Source organism: Salvia hispanica, chromosome 3 (genome assembly GCF_023119035.1).
Source record: "Salvia hispanica cultivar TCC Black 2014 chromosome 3, UniMelb_Shisp_WGS_1.0, whole genome shotgun sequence".
In the NCBI taxonomy this organism is placed as follows: Eukaryota; Viridiplantae; Streptophyta; class Magnoliopsida; order Lamiales; family Lamiaceae; genus Salvia; species Salvia hispanica.
In genome coordinates this window covers 14,131,835-14,146,343 of record NC_062967.1, presented here as the reverse complement: position 1 = coordinate 14,146,343, position 14,509 = coordinate 14,131,835, and the positions used below count along the sequence as shown (strand labels likewise).

The 14,509-nt window shown below is 34.7% G+C and overlaps 2 protein-coding genes across 2 annotated transcripts; both read right to left on the bottom strand.

Moving 5' to 3' along the window:
• Positions 1 to 998: 998 nt before the first annotated feature.
• Positions 999 to 1,595, bottom strand: LOC125211810 (mitochondrial pyruvate carrier 4-like). Its single transcript, XM_048111745.1, has one exon. It carries the CDS (start codon positions 1,463 to 1,465, stop codon positions 1,160 to 1,162), a length of 306 nt encoding a protein of 101 aa, XP_047967702.1. The 5' UTR covers positions 1,466 to 1,595; the 3' UTR covers positions 999 to 1,159.
• Positions 1,596 to 2,603: 1,008 nt separating this feature from the next.
• On the bottom strand, positions 2,604 to 6,217 carry LOC125216990 (50S ribosomal protein L19-2, chloroplastic-like). Its single transcript, XM_048118792.1, has 5 exons — positions 6,082 to 6,217; positions 5,720 to 6,004; positions 4,948 to 5,034; positions 4,715 to 4,848; positions 2,604 to 2,938 (listed from the first exon to the last, which is right to left on the bottom strand). The coding sequence occupies exons 1-5, from the start codon at positions 6,106 to 6,108 to the stop codon at positions 2,830 to 2,832; spliced, it is 642 nt and encodes a 213-aa protein (XP_047974749.1). The 5' UTR covers positions 6,109 to 6,217; the 3' UTR covers positions 2,604 to 2,829.
• Between the last annotated feature and the right edge of the window lie 8,292 nt (positions 6,218 to 14,509).

Here is a 14,509-nt window from a genome sequence, read left to right as displayed (position 1 = left end):
ATTAAACTTAAAGTCTTGTGTCAGAAATAAATGGAGTTAGGTGAGAAATTCAATGTCATGTGTGGTCCTATGTGGCTATGTATAATAGATGAGATATTTATAAATTATAATAGTAATTGATTTGTATATTCTTAAGATATTCCAAATTAATTAATTTAAATTTTCCTGTAGCAAAAATTATTGCGTATTCTTTTTTATTTTATTTTCTTACTTCATATAAGTTGGAATACATGAATTATATAATTAACGGAAAATTCGTGAACTTTCGATTTTTGTGGTTTTTGTACACTATTTTGAATATTCCTCTAATTTAATTTGGTAGGCAGTCAAAGATTCCACGTCGCAAATTCGGCGAAAAGAAAGTCAGTCACACACCCACAAAAACGCTCAAGCTATTCAAATTAGACCAAATAGAGATGAATTCACGCCACGTCGAAGAGGGTTAAACCTCCTTAAATAAAATAATATTATATGATTATATCGACTAATGTCAGCAAATAATCACTTCTATTTGTTAGACGATAAATTGTGACTAAATCATCTGACGGTGGTTGTTGTTTGCGGACCGCATATGCTGATGTTGGATTTCAAATCAAACAAATCGAAATTGGCTTTGAATTTTTTTAATAAAAAGATAAAAACTGTCACATCAAATATAAGAATATTAATATCAAACAAAATAGAAAATCCCATGGCATGGGCAACCCTTCTGATTTGTTCAGTGTCGCCATTCATCAATAATTCACCGCACCTCTTAATTTCATTTTCCCAAACCCAACCATTTTTATATTCCAAGAAATTCGTCATTATACTCTGTCCTTCCATAAAAAGTATTGTCGTTTTGGACGGTTCATCAAAATTAATCTAATTGAAATAGAAAATTTTAACTAATACTAATCGTACTAAGTCATTCTGAAGATGGACCTCACAATTCACTAACATTACTTTCACCACATTTTTTTCTCCATATTTCTACTTTACCAATTACACGTAAAAACTCATGCAATTGTCAATTTATTTTTAGACAGAGAGAGTATTAAACTAAGTTACGATGATTTAGTATAATTCATGTAGGTTAATTAAAATCTAATTTAAGGCGTTGATTTAATTTTACAGAAAATGAAAGAAAGTGGAATAGTAAAGTAAAAGTGACCGGTGATCATTGGTCGACGGAGGAGTAGTCGTGGCGGAGCTTGCGGGAGAGCTGATAGAGACCGGTGCAAGCCATGGCGGAGTTGACGCCGAAGAGGTTGAGATTCCACGGCTTGATGACGAAGCAGTAGCGCGACCAGATGACCCCCGAGATGGCGATCACCGTCTGCTGCGGGTACGACAGCGTCTCGGGGGGCTTCGAGAAGTCCGACACGTTGGCGATGCTCAGCCCCCACTTGAACGTCGGCGCCCAGAAGTGGATCGTCTTCGGCCCCGCCGGGTGGTTCCACAGACTCCGGAGCTTCGAATTCATCTCTCTTTCTCACTTTCTCTATCTATGAGTAGCAGAGTAGGTGTTACTTAAGTTATAAATATCATCATATTTTGTAGTTGCTGTGTCTTTAAACAATTTGTCTTAACTATTTGCTGTGTATGTCTCTATCGGATTTGGCTTTTTGCTTCATGGAAGTTACCTATTTCAACCGTAAGTGTCGTACTAATCTTATCCCATATACTTATAATCTAGGTATGTCAAATCCGCCGGTTTTTGAACGGGTTTTTCAAATAAAATCTTTATTCCTAACTTTTTTTTTGTGTCTTTCTGAGTTTTGCGACAAAATGGCAGTTCAAAATTTTTAAATAGAAACCGAATCATAGTATTCCAATTTTGAATTAAAGTATAAAAGACAGTTCTGGTTTAAAATCATCGATTCAATTCTGATCATAATTAAAGATAGTGTCTACTCCATATCTCTAATCTAATTCACTATTAATTTTAATTTAAGATATGAAAACATATCGTCCACTATTAATAGTCTTAATACTGAATGATACGAGTGTTATTGTAAAATTAGTAAAATGAGAGGATACAAAATGATTGAATTATTATTACTAAAAAATAAAGCTAATATTATAAAGAAATAAACTTGTCAAAAATAGTGCTAGTACTAGATGGTTATTTTTATGAACAATCCAAAATATAGAGAAGAAGTATTAGACAATAAACACTACATAATACTTATATCTAGATTAATATTCATGTATATACTTAATTGATAGTGGATAAAAAAATATTCACCTATTTAATGTTACTATAATAGGTGGAGTGGAGTTCCATTCCGGCGGCTGTAAAGTCTGTTTGGTCTTATCTATCCAAGGTTTTGGGATTAAATATTTTCCTATAGTGGATAGTTGTTCTTGTATCCGAGTCATCGCTCTTTGTCTCTATCGCAGCGCAGCCGGATTATATATTCATTAGTTTTCTACATATATAAAATTTATTGTAACCTTGGAGTGCTATTATTTATGTGACTCGGTCAGACCATATTATTATTCAGTAATGAAGCTAAAATTATTCAAATGGTGATCCATTTGTGTGAGCTAATGTGGTTGAGGACCAATTCAAGTGGGCAGACATTAATTATGATAAGGAACAGAAAGGAACCTATCTATGCTATTAATTGGTCCTGCCCATAAATTAAAGTAAGTTGAACAAAAATATCATTCATTTATACAAAGGAATGCACATCCAACCAAAACTCAAAACCAGTTTAACTGAAGCTAGCTCGTACACAAAAAGCTACAGACTTACCAGAGAAGCTACATGCTTTGCTTTGTGGCTGTAGAGATACACGGAATACAGATCTAAGGTTGGTGCTGATCAACAGATGCTCTTTCCTACTTGAAGGTGGAGAGCCTTGGAAGTTTGTCGCGCAAATAGTAGAGCCTCGCCCTCCTCACCTTCCGGTGCTTGAGTACTTTTATCTCTTTGATGTTCGGTGAATATCTGTCCAAGTTACAATACCATGCAACACAAATCAACTTCTTTACGAATTGCTTTCAGATACAATATAACTGTGTACTAGTCTAACAATCAGCAGTTGCTCCAGCACAAAATGCAGGTCAATCTCAAATGAACATGTTTGCTAATCGAACCTATAAAGTTTGATATTAGCAACAGCCAGTCAAGAACTACAAGAATAATACTACCTAACACAGGTATAATCAATGCTGTAGTGACAAAACTAGACAAAAAATATTCCAATGCAAGATAAGTTGAATATACTTGCCAATGAATTGGCATATGCTGACGGAAATTTATTTATAGAATGAAGTTCACGTTTGCAAAATGAGCATATGAAAAACACATATTGAGGCCCAGAAACCCTAATTCATAATCCATTCCACATCTCCAAGGTTCAGATATTCATTTGAGACCAATGCACAAGGCTCTCATCTTACAGACATGCTGATTATAACCAAACATACCTATCTAACCATTGTAATAGAGGTATAAAGGTAATGTAAACTGGATTGTAGTCCTTGTAGTTGTACCTACTAAGTAACACTCCCTTTCTTTAACCATTTTTACTGCTCCTTACATTCTCCTCTTCAATAGTAAAGATAATTACTTGAGTCTCTGCTAAATCTCACAATTGTAAATCATATTCAGGGACAAGTCTATTTATTCTCGCTACTTTTCTTATCCTGTTGCAAGACTTCATACAAGTACTGAGAACAGAATCCTTTGAATCCCCAATATAGTGACTATTCTATTTGGAACAAAGTTTTTAAATTGATGAGGATTACCCAAAGAAAATCGTACTTAGTTAAATTTTATCAAGAGCAACAAATATTGAGTACTTATTTCTGATAATTCTCAATGCAAATTTAGGAGTGGAAGAACCAATACTTACTCCCCAAATTGGAGCTACAGCAACTTGGGAACATTAAAGCTGCACTCTACTATTCTTCTCGCACCAAAAATTATTGTGTTTCACTTCAATTCATTACTAACACCAAAATTACTCTGAGAATATTTAATTGAAGAGAAAACAAGCACAAAGTTTCTGCTCCTGCACCAGCATAACATATCACCTAATGACTGGTACCATACTTTTAAGTCAGTTTAAACGTATTTTAACATTTAACTATACATTTCCATCCAATTATAGTTACATCCATTGCTTCATCCTCACGAAAACAGTTTTGGGCTTTTATCCATGACAAGAAACATCTAATGAGATGGACTTGGTGAAGTGAATGACAAGATAATGTGACATTTAACTAAAAACAAGGAGTTCATCTATCTTAAGTGTTTCTTAACAAAACATAGTAAAGCATACAGGTGCAATCACAAGTCAGTCCTCTAGAGCTTGTGTTTTGAAGAGAAAATTGTGGTGTTTTTCAAGCTATCTATCAGATGGTGAGGTCAATGTTTTTTATTAAATAAACAAAAGTAACAGGATATAGTAGAAAACACCAGAGGCACTGGAGAAACGAACAGAAATGATGACCAAGATAAAACCAAACTGAAGTTTCCATTGGCTGAAACCCAACTAAAGTTGAATTATTCAAGACATTTAGTATTAACAGAGAGGTCTGGATAATTGACCAAGTTCAGACTTTCTGATATTTTCTTGGTTTCCTAACTACCCTGTCACTGTTAAAAGTTTAAATAGATCTCTGCAAACAAGTCTTGTTGCAATTATTAGTTTATTCTCATACAATAAGAAACAAAATCAGTAGATTAAAACAAAAACAAGATGATAAGTGTACTTACACTGGGAACACAATCTCAACTCCAACACCGGCAATAATACGTCGAATGCGAATTGTTGTGTGGATGCCAGCATTTTGCTTCGATATAACTATACCTTTGTATATAGACAATCTTCGTCTGTTTTCTGGAACTTCCTGCAAACAAATAGATGTTCTTGCTTTTAAAACTTGACAAAATTTGGCAAGTAACAATAACATTAGAGATGATTATAGTATATTCCATGGACAACTTACCAGCTTGATTTCCACGATATCTCCTGTGCGAAGATCTGGGATAGGCCTTTCACTGTCTGACGCTTCAATTGCCTTTTTGTTTAGTATCTGGTTGTAACAAGCAAATGCGGAATTCTTACACACCAATAAGTAAAGTCCTATTCTGCTTCTAAAATGTTCACAGGAATGCAAAACTATTTGATACAAGAGCTGTGTAGAATATACTTAGAACGTTAACTAAGGAGTACTATAAAATGAGTCTACAGTTTAGTATTTCAAACAGTGCATCATTTATTGGATTCCAAAACAGTTTTCAGACCAATTGTGCTACACTAGTGCCAAGTTTCTGAACCAATACAAAATACTACACAACTTTTACACTTCCACTGGTTATAGTTAGTTTGCAACAACAGAATTCGGAACAAAAATCACATTTATCAAGGATTAGTGTAAAGTAGAATAAAAATTCATCAATTGCTTCATGTTAGGGCCTTTTCTATACCTTGGGCTTAATTGGCACGAAACTGTGCATACTCTCCACAATGCCCCAATTTAACCTACCTAATCTACTCATGGAGAAACTCTGCATACTCTCCACATGATATTGTAAAATATTAAATGAGGATGCCATCTGTTCATGACTCAACCTAATCCAAAGTTTCCTTCATCTCCAGAATCAAAATTACTGAAAACCAGCAAAATTTTGTACATATTTTTTCTCTGGCCTTATCCTAGAATCAAAGCTAAACGAGGAATTAAGCAACGCTGATGAATTGAGAAAAGTGAAAAGTACCCCCATTATGTCGCCGAGCTTTATCCTAGGTTTGAAAGGCGGCTTCTCAACCTCAGCCTCTTCAGACTCCACAATATCCACATTTTCCTGGCTCTCTTCCACTACCGCTTCTGCTTCAGGATTGGTTTCAGCCCTCACCAAAAAAGACAACTTTTTATCCTTCTCCGCGAAATTAAATCCAAAAGGCCGCGCTACAACCAATCCGGGGCGCCGCAAAGAGAGTGCTGAAAGCGCCAATTTCCTCGGCTGGCATTGCGCCGAACATCTGGGGACCGTGAACAACGTCTGCGCATGTACATATATTGAAAAGCGTTTATTATTGAGTTTTGGAAGGCAATGAATGCAGAGAAGGGGAAATTTACCTGAGGAAGAAAGTTGGAGGACATCATTGGAGAGATTGATGCAGCGATTCGGAAATGATTTGATATCTGTTGAAGATGAGCTGAATATGTGTATGTATGTGGAGTGCAGCCTTATCTGCTTAGGGATTGAAATTTTACAGTGGGTTGAAAAGTGAAGTAATTTTTGAATTTGAGGTTTAATTAATTAATTAGTTAGGAGAATTAGGTTGAAATTGATTTGTTTAATCAATTATTTAGATTCCAAAACTTTAAATTCTGATTTGTTGGACACACCACGTGTACTGTGTTACGTTGAATATCATTTCCTACAAAACGATGATCGCGTCATCTTTATTGGGATTCTCTTTTACCACATTCAAAGAGCAAAACATCAACAAAATCGGAACCATCATAAACACCATTGATGTTGCGGCTCTTGAGTTTGTGCTCTTTGATGATGGAGGGCACGAGTTTCCTAACACGGGGTTCAGTGGCTAGCTTTACAACGAACAACAATGCCTAAAGGATCATAATTTGTAAAAGTATGAGAGTCAAGAGAGAGATCAGAGTAGTTGAAGGGTTTAGCTCCGTGAAATTTGGTGCCCAAGCGGCCGAAACCTTCCTTCACGTTGAGCTCCCTGAAATTTGGTGCCATCATAGCGTCTTGCAAGTGTTGACTCATGATCACAAGTATGTTAAGATTGAATCTCGCCATAATCGAAAATAAATTCAAATTTTATAATACTAATCAAACTTTATATTTTTTCAAAATATATATTTATAATACTCATAAAAGATTTTGTTTATATATAAATTGGAAAGTACTAATCTAATAGTAATAAATTGAATCATTTTCTTTTTTGACAAAAAACAAAACATCAATTCACTCTTACTTTATTTCATCACATATTTTACTCTCTTTTTACTTTATCCATCTATCCTATTTTTCAACATAATTTATTAATTTCCGTGCTCAAAATTTTTGACTCAACTTAGTTGGGAATAAGTGAGTACTAATTTTAATTTCAATTTCAATTTCGTAAATGTTGATATATTGTTTTTACGTCAACAAATGCACAAACAACCTTTCAATACAATACATGCCTATCATCGGTAACTAGGGGTGTGCATTCGGGTTTCGGTTCGGTTTTTCGCCCAAACCGAACCGAACCCGAAAAACCGAATTTAGGCTAAATTCAAAACCGAACCGAAACCGAAAACCGAAAACCCGAAATCCGAAAAACCGAACTTAAAAATCGAATTAAACCGAAAAACCGAAATTAAATGAAAAACCGAAAAACCAACAAACCTAAAACCGAAAAACCGAATAATCTACACCTAAAATCAGGAAAGAAAAAAAAAACAGAACATAAAATTTTAACAATTTCAAACCATTACATTGATAATATCCATAATCCATCAAGACATCAACTAACAAATACAAATATGCAATCCACATTACACAATAAAGGGCGTCGGAGCTGTGGAGACGTGAAGCTATGGAAGGGCGATGACGTGGTGCGTGAGACAAAGCCTTCTGAGTTGGGCTGGAGCTGGAGGGGCGACAGGCTTGGAGGGAGGTCGCCGGAGCTGGCCGATGGAGGAGGGGCGACACCGCGACAGGCGACGAACGGATTGGTGGAGGGGTTAGGGAGAGAGGAGAGCGGCGGATTCACAGAAGTCGTATGTTTCAATTTTCAATTTAGGGCTTTAGTTTTTTAGTATAATTAAATACAGTACTTAATAAACATACATTAATACATACATATATATAGGGTCTTGTTAGGTTGAGATTATTTAGCTAAATTGAGAAATGAGATGCAATATGGGCCACTAATCCACAAGCTAAACAAAATGTCAACAAATACAATATTATGTCAACAAGGGGGTAAAATTGTAATTTCATAAATAAAAAAAGCGTGAAACATCCAAACTGATTTCAAACCAGTTTCTTAAAATTTCTCTAAAATCTCTCGTCAAAAATCTCAAATCTCGCTGATCTTCATACAATTCGAATCCTTCAAAATCTGCAAAAACTTGCTGATTTTCAAAATTCAAACCGAAAACATTGAAAATCTCGCTGATCTAAATGACGAACGAAGAGGAAAATCGGAAAGAATCGGTTGAAAAATCGATTGAAGCTGAGGAACAGCAGTCAAAATCGGCGACGCATGAAGCTACTTCTTCAGGTTAAGAAATTGATTCAAATTTTAAGTATATTGCTTTGATTTTGGTGTTTTAAAAAACATCTCGATTTCGTTTTTTATGAATTCGATACTTGCTAAATTTTTTTGTTGATTTGCGATGGTAGAATCGGAACAGATTGCAAAGAAAAATGCTGCTGTAAAAAAAGGAAGAGAAGAAGCTTCACCTTCCAGTTAAGATTTGTTTAAATTTTTAAAATTATTGACATTTTATATACTAGCTATTGACATAGCTATAATAATATTCTGTTGACAGTAGTGTATTGTTGTTTGAATAGGTATTGACATAATAATATTAACATATTGTATGCTTGTTAGAGTGGCTGTAGAAAACATAAAAATGTATGGCTGTAGTAGTATGTCAACAACTATTGACATAAGGTATGCTTGTTTCAATGGCTGTAGAAAACATACAAATGTATGGCTGTAGTAGTATGTCAACAACTATAGACATAGGGTATGCTTGTTTCAATGGCTGTTAGGATGGCTGTAGAAAACATATGTATGGTTGTAGTAGTATGTCAATAGCTATTGACATATTCTAAGCTTGTTTAAATAATAGTTGACATAGTCATATTTATATAAACAGAGTATACTTGCCATAAACTTTATAAGATAATCAACAGGTTATGTCAACTTTAACTGTTGACATAATAGTAATAATATAATTGTTCTAACTATATATGGAAAATACCTTTTAATGATAGAGCATACTTAATGCCTGAAATTCTGTTAATTGTGATTGGTATATCTAATGAAATAATTTTAGTAATATACACACACTTGATGTCAACAGAGTACACTTGTTATTGTCATGATACTTTGTATAATTGATATAGATTTATTATGTTTGATTTTAAACCAGAAAACAGAAGAACATCCAAGCGAAAAAGGAGTACCTCAGTATCTCAGAAAGAGTTAATGATTGTTAAGAAAAAGCAAAAGAAAAGTGTAGAGGATGGAAAACAGATTGTTATTGCTGAAAATCTATCTCAAAGGCTTCTAGTGAAAAGGAAGCCGATGTATTTTGTTGATGCAATAAGCAGACTGAATGAGGAACAGATTAATTCTGTGAAGGAGTTGGGTTTCGAGAGTGTCCTACATTTCAAGATTGATTACATTCCTAGCAGATTAGCATTAGTATTATTAAAATTTTTTGAAGAGAATAAGTGCAAGATAAAGCTTAACAATGGTAAACAAATTCATATCACTGAAGAGGATGTGGAGCTTGTATATGGATTCCCAAGAGGTGACATTACTTATTCTAGAGATAAGTGTAAAAGTAATGCAGCTTTCATGAGGAAGATAGCAAAGAAATGTGGTACGAAAAAAGAAAGTGTGAACCATAACGATGTTTTAAAGGTTATGTTGAATGATCTTCAAGGAGGAAGGCAGTTTAAGACAATGTTTTTGTTATTGCTAGAATCAACATTGATTGAGCAATCAACATGTGGAATGGTAAAATCTAAGATTGGAGAGATAATTGATGATCTGGATAACGTGAGAAATGTAAATTGGTGTTCGTATGTAATATCTGTTCTCAAATTTGCAAAACAAAATTGGTCAATCACAGAGAAGAATGCATTTGCTGGACCACTTCCCTTCCTTATGGTATGTTTTACATTTTGCATTGTTGATTATTAACATAATTACATTAGGTTGTGTGTGTAGTTGATATAGCTCGTACTATAATTAACATAAGTTGTATTAGTTATTTTAAGTGGCTTTTGTATTTAGTTGACACGACACAATAGTAATTGACATGCATTTTTTAACATATGCAGCTCTGCTACTTAGACAGAGTTATACAAGACAAGCGTCCTGTTCCTCGGACATTTCCATTAATGAAAGGATGGAAAAGTGAGCATCTTCAGGCTAGAGAAGATAGAGAGATCAGTGCAGGAGTTTTTGGTTTAGGAAATATAAAGAAGAGATACATTCGAAATGAAGAGCAGCAGCAAGAGAATGAAGAACAAAGAGTTGATGTAGATGACAGTGGAGTGGGGTCTTCTTCTCAGAACATACTCCCATCAGATATGGTGAAAAATGTTTTAAAATACATCAATCAGATAAATGATGGAAGGACCAATCTTGTTAGAGTCCTCAAAGAAGCTTCTTCACAGATCAAGAATAATGATTTATTTGGATTTGTTTGTGACATTGCTAGAAGCGCAATTGGAAGCCAAAAATCTCCGGTTGTATCTGTGAGTGACACTTTCCTGCATTTGTCCCAGTCATTTCATATAGACGACAATGTTGCTGTTCATAACTGGAAAGCGGTATTTGACTCAATACGGAATGCTGAAAAAGAAAACGAAACACTTGAAGATTTGAATGAATTTCCAACTTTCAGATTGGGAGATTTCTTTGATAAAGTAAGCACATAATCAACCTATATTTAGATTAATACATCATTTTATTGATATATGTTTCTCTTAGTTGACACTGGATTACTCCTACAGTTTAGAAAGTAACATTTACCTATGACAGCCGTATTAGGATCTCCACACACAGCATCCCCATCTCTCCAACAACAAGAAGCCAATGCTTCAGAGCATGTCAACAAGCAAGCATCAGTTTTAGGATCTGAGAACAGAGGAAGTGAGATGGAAATTCAAGTACAAGTTCAAGCTGATAGGGCATCACCAACTACTGAATATGCTGGACATGTCAATACTCAAGAATCAATTATGGAATCTGAGAACAGTGGAACTGAGTTGGAAATGCAAGAAGAAGTTGAAGCTGATAGGGCATCACCAACAACTGAATCTCCTGGACAAGTCAATAATCAATCATCACTTATAGAATTTGAAAACAGGAGTAGTGAGTTGGAAATTCAAGCAGAAGATGAAGCTGATAGGACATCACCAACAAATGAATCTCCTGCACATGTCAATATTGAAGCATCAATTATAGGATTTGAGAACAGGAAAAGTGAGTTTGAAATTCAAGCAGAAGATGAAGCTGATATAGACTTAAGAACACAAAATGCCTTGCATCTATTATCAAAAGCATGTACTGACTTTGAAATCAGCAACAATGAAGAAGCAATCAAGGCAACAAATGTTATTGTTGATATCATAAATGAACAGGTACAGTTTATAATGATTATATTAAACTCTTGAATATTTTTATATGATTTTATATTAGTTATTGACATTGTGGATATCATAGTTGACATAGATAAAAATATAATTGACATGGTATAGCATGGAGTTTCAGGAAGACAGGGAGGATGCAGCTGCATGCTCAATTGTTGAGTATATGATGAGAGAGGGTATTGAAACACTGGATGACACTCCTCCTGAATCCAACATACAAATACAAGAACATAAAGGGAAAGAGAAGATGCATGAGGAAAAAGAAAAAACTCCTGAAAACACGGAAAGAAGAATGATTGTTTACAAGGTAAAAAAATGAATGAATTATTGTTTACATTGCTTGTAATAGTTGTTAAAATGTAATTGACACGGTTATTGACACGATATGTAGTGCAGTTGACATGATATGTAGTGTAGTTGACATAATCATATTAGTTATTGAAACAATTAGTGTAATATAGTTGACATGATTTGTAATTGCAACTAACATTAAATTCACTGACAACAGCATCTGAACCCTGTTCCGATCTCTGAGATTCCACTGGCTGAAGCTAGAGAGAAACGGACTCGTGCTGAAATGCGTCCTAGCCCAGTGCTACGCTCACCATTTGAAATACGAGCCGTGCATATGAAAACAACCCTGAACCCAGACGAAAGAGATATGTACTACTACATAGTAGAAACTGAAGGAACAAAAGAGTATGCACAATTTAATTCTTTGAATAATCTCTACAATCCTTTTATATTTACATGCAGTTGACATAATTTATGAATGATATTTAAATGTTGTCTGCACGCTTTCATTTCAGTGATTTATGTGTCTACACTAATGGCTTTGTTTGGGCAAGCAAAGGAGTGTTTTCATCTCTGAAACCCCATTCAGAAATCAGTACAGGTGTAATTGATGTATGGGCAGCACACCTGAACTACAAGGAAAGAGAAAGGGCAAAATCGTCACCTCCGCGCCTGTTTCTGACAACATCCCCATGCGTGAGTAATCTAAATTTCTGTGTCAACTATTTGGATGACAAATTTCACTAACAAAAAAATGTTAAATGCAGTATATGAATATAACAAATCGGCAGCCTCATTGGGATCCATTACAATCCCAGAACAACTTTGTGTCGCGAATTCAACAGGAGATTAGAACAATAGAAGATTTCGATTGGAGAAAGATTGATTTGGTAACAAATTTATTTTTGTGCAAAGATCTCACAGTTTCACCTACATAGTTTTTGACATGGATTGTACGTGTAGTTGACATGGCTTAAAACATAGTTGACATGACTAGTATATGCCGTTGACACGAAGTTCACCATAGTTGACATAATTATATTAGTTGTTGACATGGCTAGTACGTATAGTTAACATGGTTTGTAACATAATTGACATAACTTGTACGTGTAGTTGACACGATATGTAGCGTTGTTGACATGACTGTTATGTGCCGTTGACACGATGTGCATCATAGTTGACATAATTATATTACTTGTTGACATGGCCAGTATATATAGTTGACTTAATTTTTAAGTGGTTGACATGTGCACATTAAAAACATGAAGGAGCATGAAAGCAAGGCATGTCCAACTTGTATTGAAATGTCAACAACTTATAACCAAATGTCAACACTTTGTATAAAGGTGTACAACTCAGAAAACAAATCTTAAAATTAAAAAAACAGAATCATAAATAGATGTCAATAGAGATTAAAATCAGATATAAACAACAAATGAGAAAATGTCAATAATTTGTAGTCTATGTCAACAAATAAAAAAAAAACCCTGACTATTAAAAAAAAAAACAATCATGTCTCCTTTCTGCCACAACTTCTAGCATTATGATCAGTAACTTTGTGACACTTTCCACAACGCCTATGAGGTTTATTTGCTTTTTCAATTGCTTTCTCTATGCTTGACTTAATCCTGCTTTTCTTGTCACTTGCACCTCCTTTTGTACTAACCACATCTGGAGCATGGGCAGTTATTTCTTCAGGAACAACAATACCATATATGTTCATGATTGAATCATTTTTATCAAGAGAAGACGATCCAGCACAGTCATCTTTAAAGATTTGAGGACCAATACCCGCAAGCAAATTATCCAAAGCAATCAAATGATCTTTATTTCTAAAAGCACGCTGATATAGACCAAAGTAACGACCATGACACCTGTTAGCAATCTGTAGTTTGTCATCTTTGTTAGAACCTGCGCACATATAAAATGTCAACAGCATATATAAGATGTCAACAGTCTATATAAGATATGTCAACAGCTTAAACAACACATGCTAAAACTTAAACTGAAATATGTATAGAAAACAGTTTGCATACCTCTGTCAGACGCACTTTCATCAATTGTGAGACCATGAACTGCCTTTAGTAATTCACTTTTAAGCCAACGGTTACCAACATATTTCTCTGGAATATTGTTGACATCTTTGTTTCTGAGGATGAAAAAAAGGTGGCTGCATAGATAACCACACCTTAAAAATAGTTTACACTCACATTCATATGACTCAGTCTCTATCTCATGTCTAACTGTAAAGATCTTCTTTCTAGCATCAGAAACTTTGAAGACCTCGATGTTCTCCAATGTGGACATGCTAATCATCCGACAACTCTTATCAGCCTCAACAATCAAATCTAGTTTGTGATCCACATCTGTCTGATCAAAAACATATCCTTAAACCACTTATGATCTTCTACACTATATTTTTCAACAATACTAGTCCTTAATATATCAAACTCATCCGGATCTAACAACTCTGACCAAACACAAGATTTAAACTCCTTACTAAACTTTTCTCTATCAGAAATTGATTTAGGTATCTTCTCAAATAACTTGCTCATAATATGCCACATACACAAACGATGCCTTGTACCAGGTAATACCTTCTCAATGGCAAGCCTCATTCCCCAATCTTGGTCAGTGATTATGATTCTTGGAGCAACACCCATGCATTCAAAAAATACAGTGAAAAGCCATGAAAATGCATCACAATTCTCACCAGATACGAAACCAGCTCCAAACGCAATAGGACACCCATGATTGTCTTTCCCGGTAAATGGACCAAACACCATACGATACCTATTGAACAAATACATCAACACAAAACATCAATAATGTCAATTATAGGTATATGCT

What these genes read in the sequence shown, in the direction of transcription:
- LOC125211810 (XM_048111745.1), bottom strand. Translation starts at nt 1,465, where the DNA reads ATGAATTCGAAGCTCCGGAGTCTGTGGAACCACCCGGCGGGGCCGAAG.
- LOC125216990 (XM_048118792.1), bottom strand. Translation starts at nt 6,108, where the DNA reads ATGATGTCCTCCAACTTTCTTCCTCAG. An exon ending in AGCTCGGCGACATAATGGGG is followed by an intron (nt 5,035 to 5,719) that starts GTACTTTTCACT and finishes TGTTACAACCAG; the next exon opens with ATACTAAACAAAAAGGCAAT. An exon ending in GTTGAGATTGTGTTCCCAGT is followed by an intron (nt 2,939 to 4,714) that starts GTAAGTACACTT and finishes TAACTTGGACAG; the next exon opens with ATATTCACCGAACATCAAAG.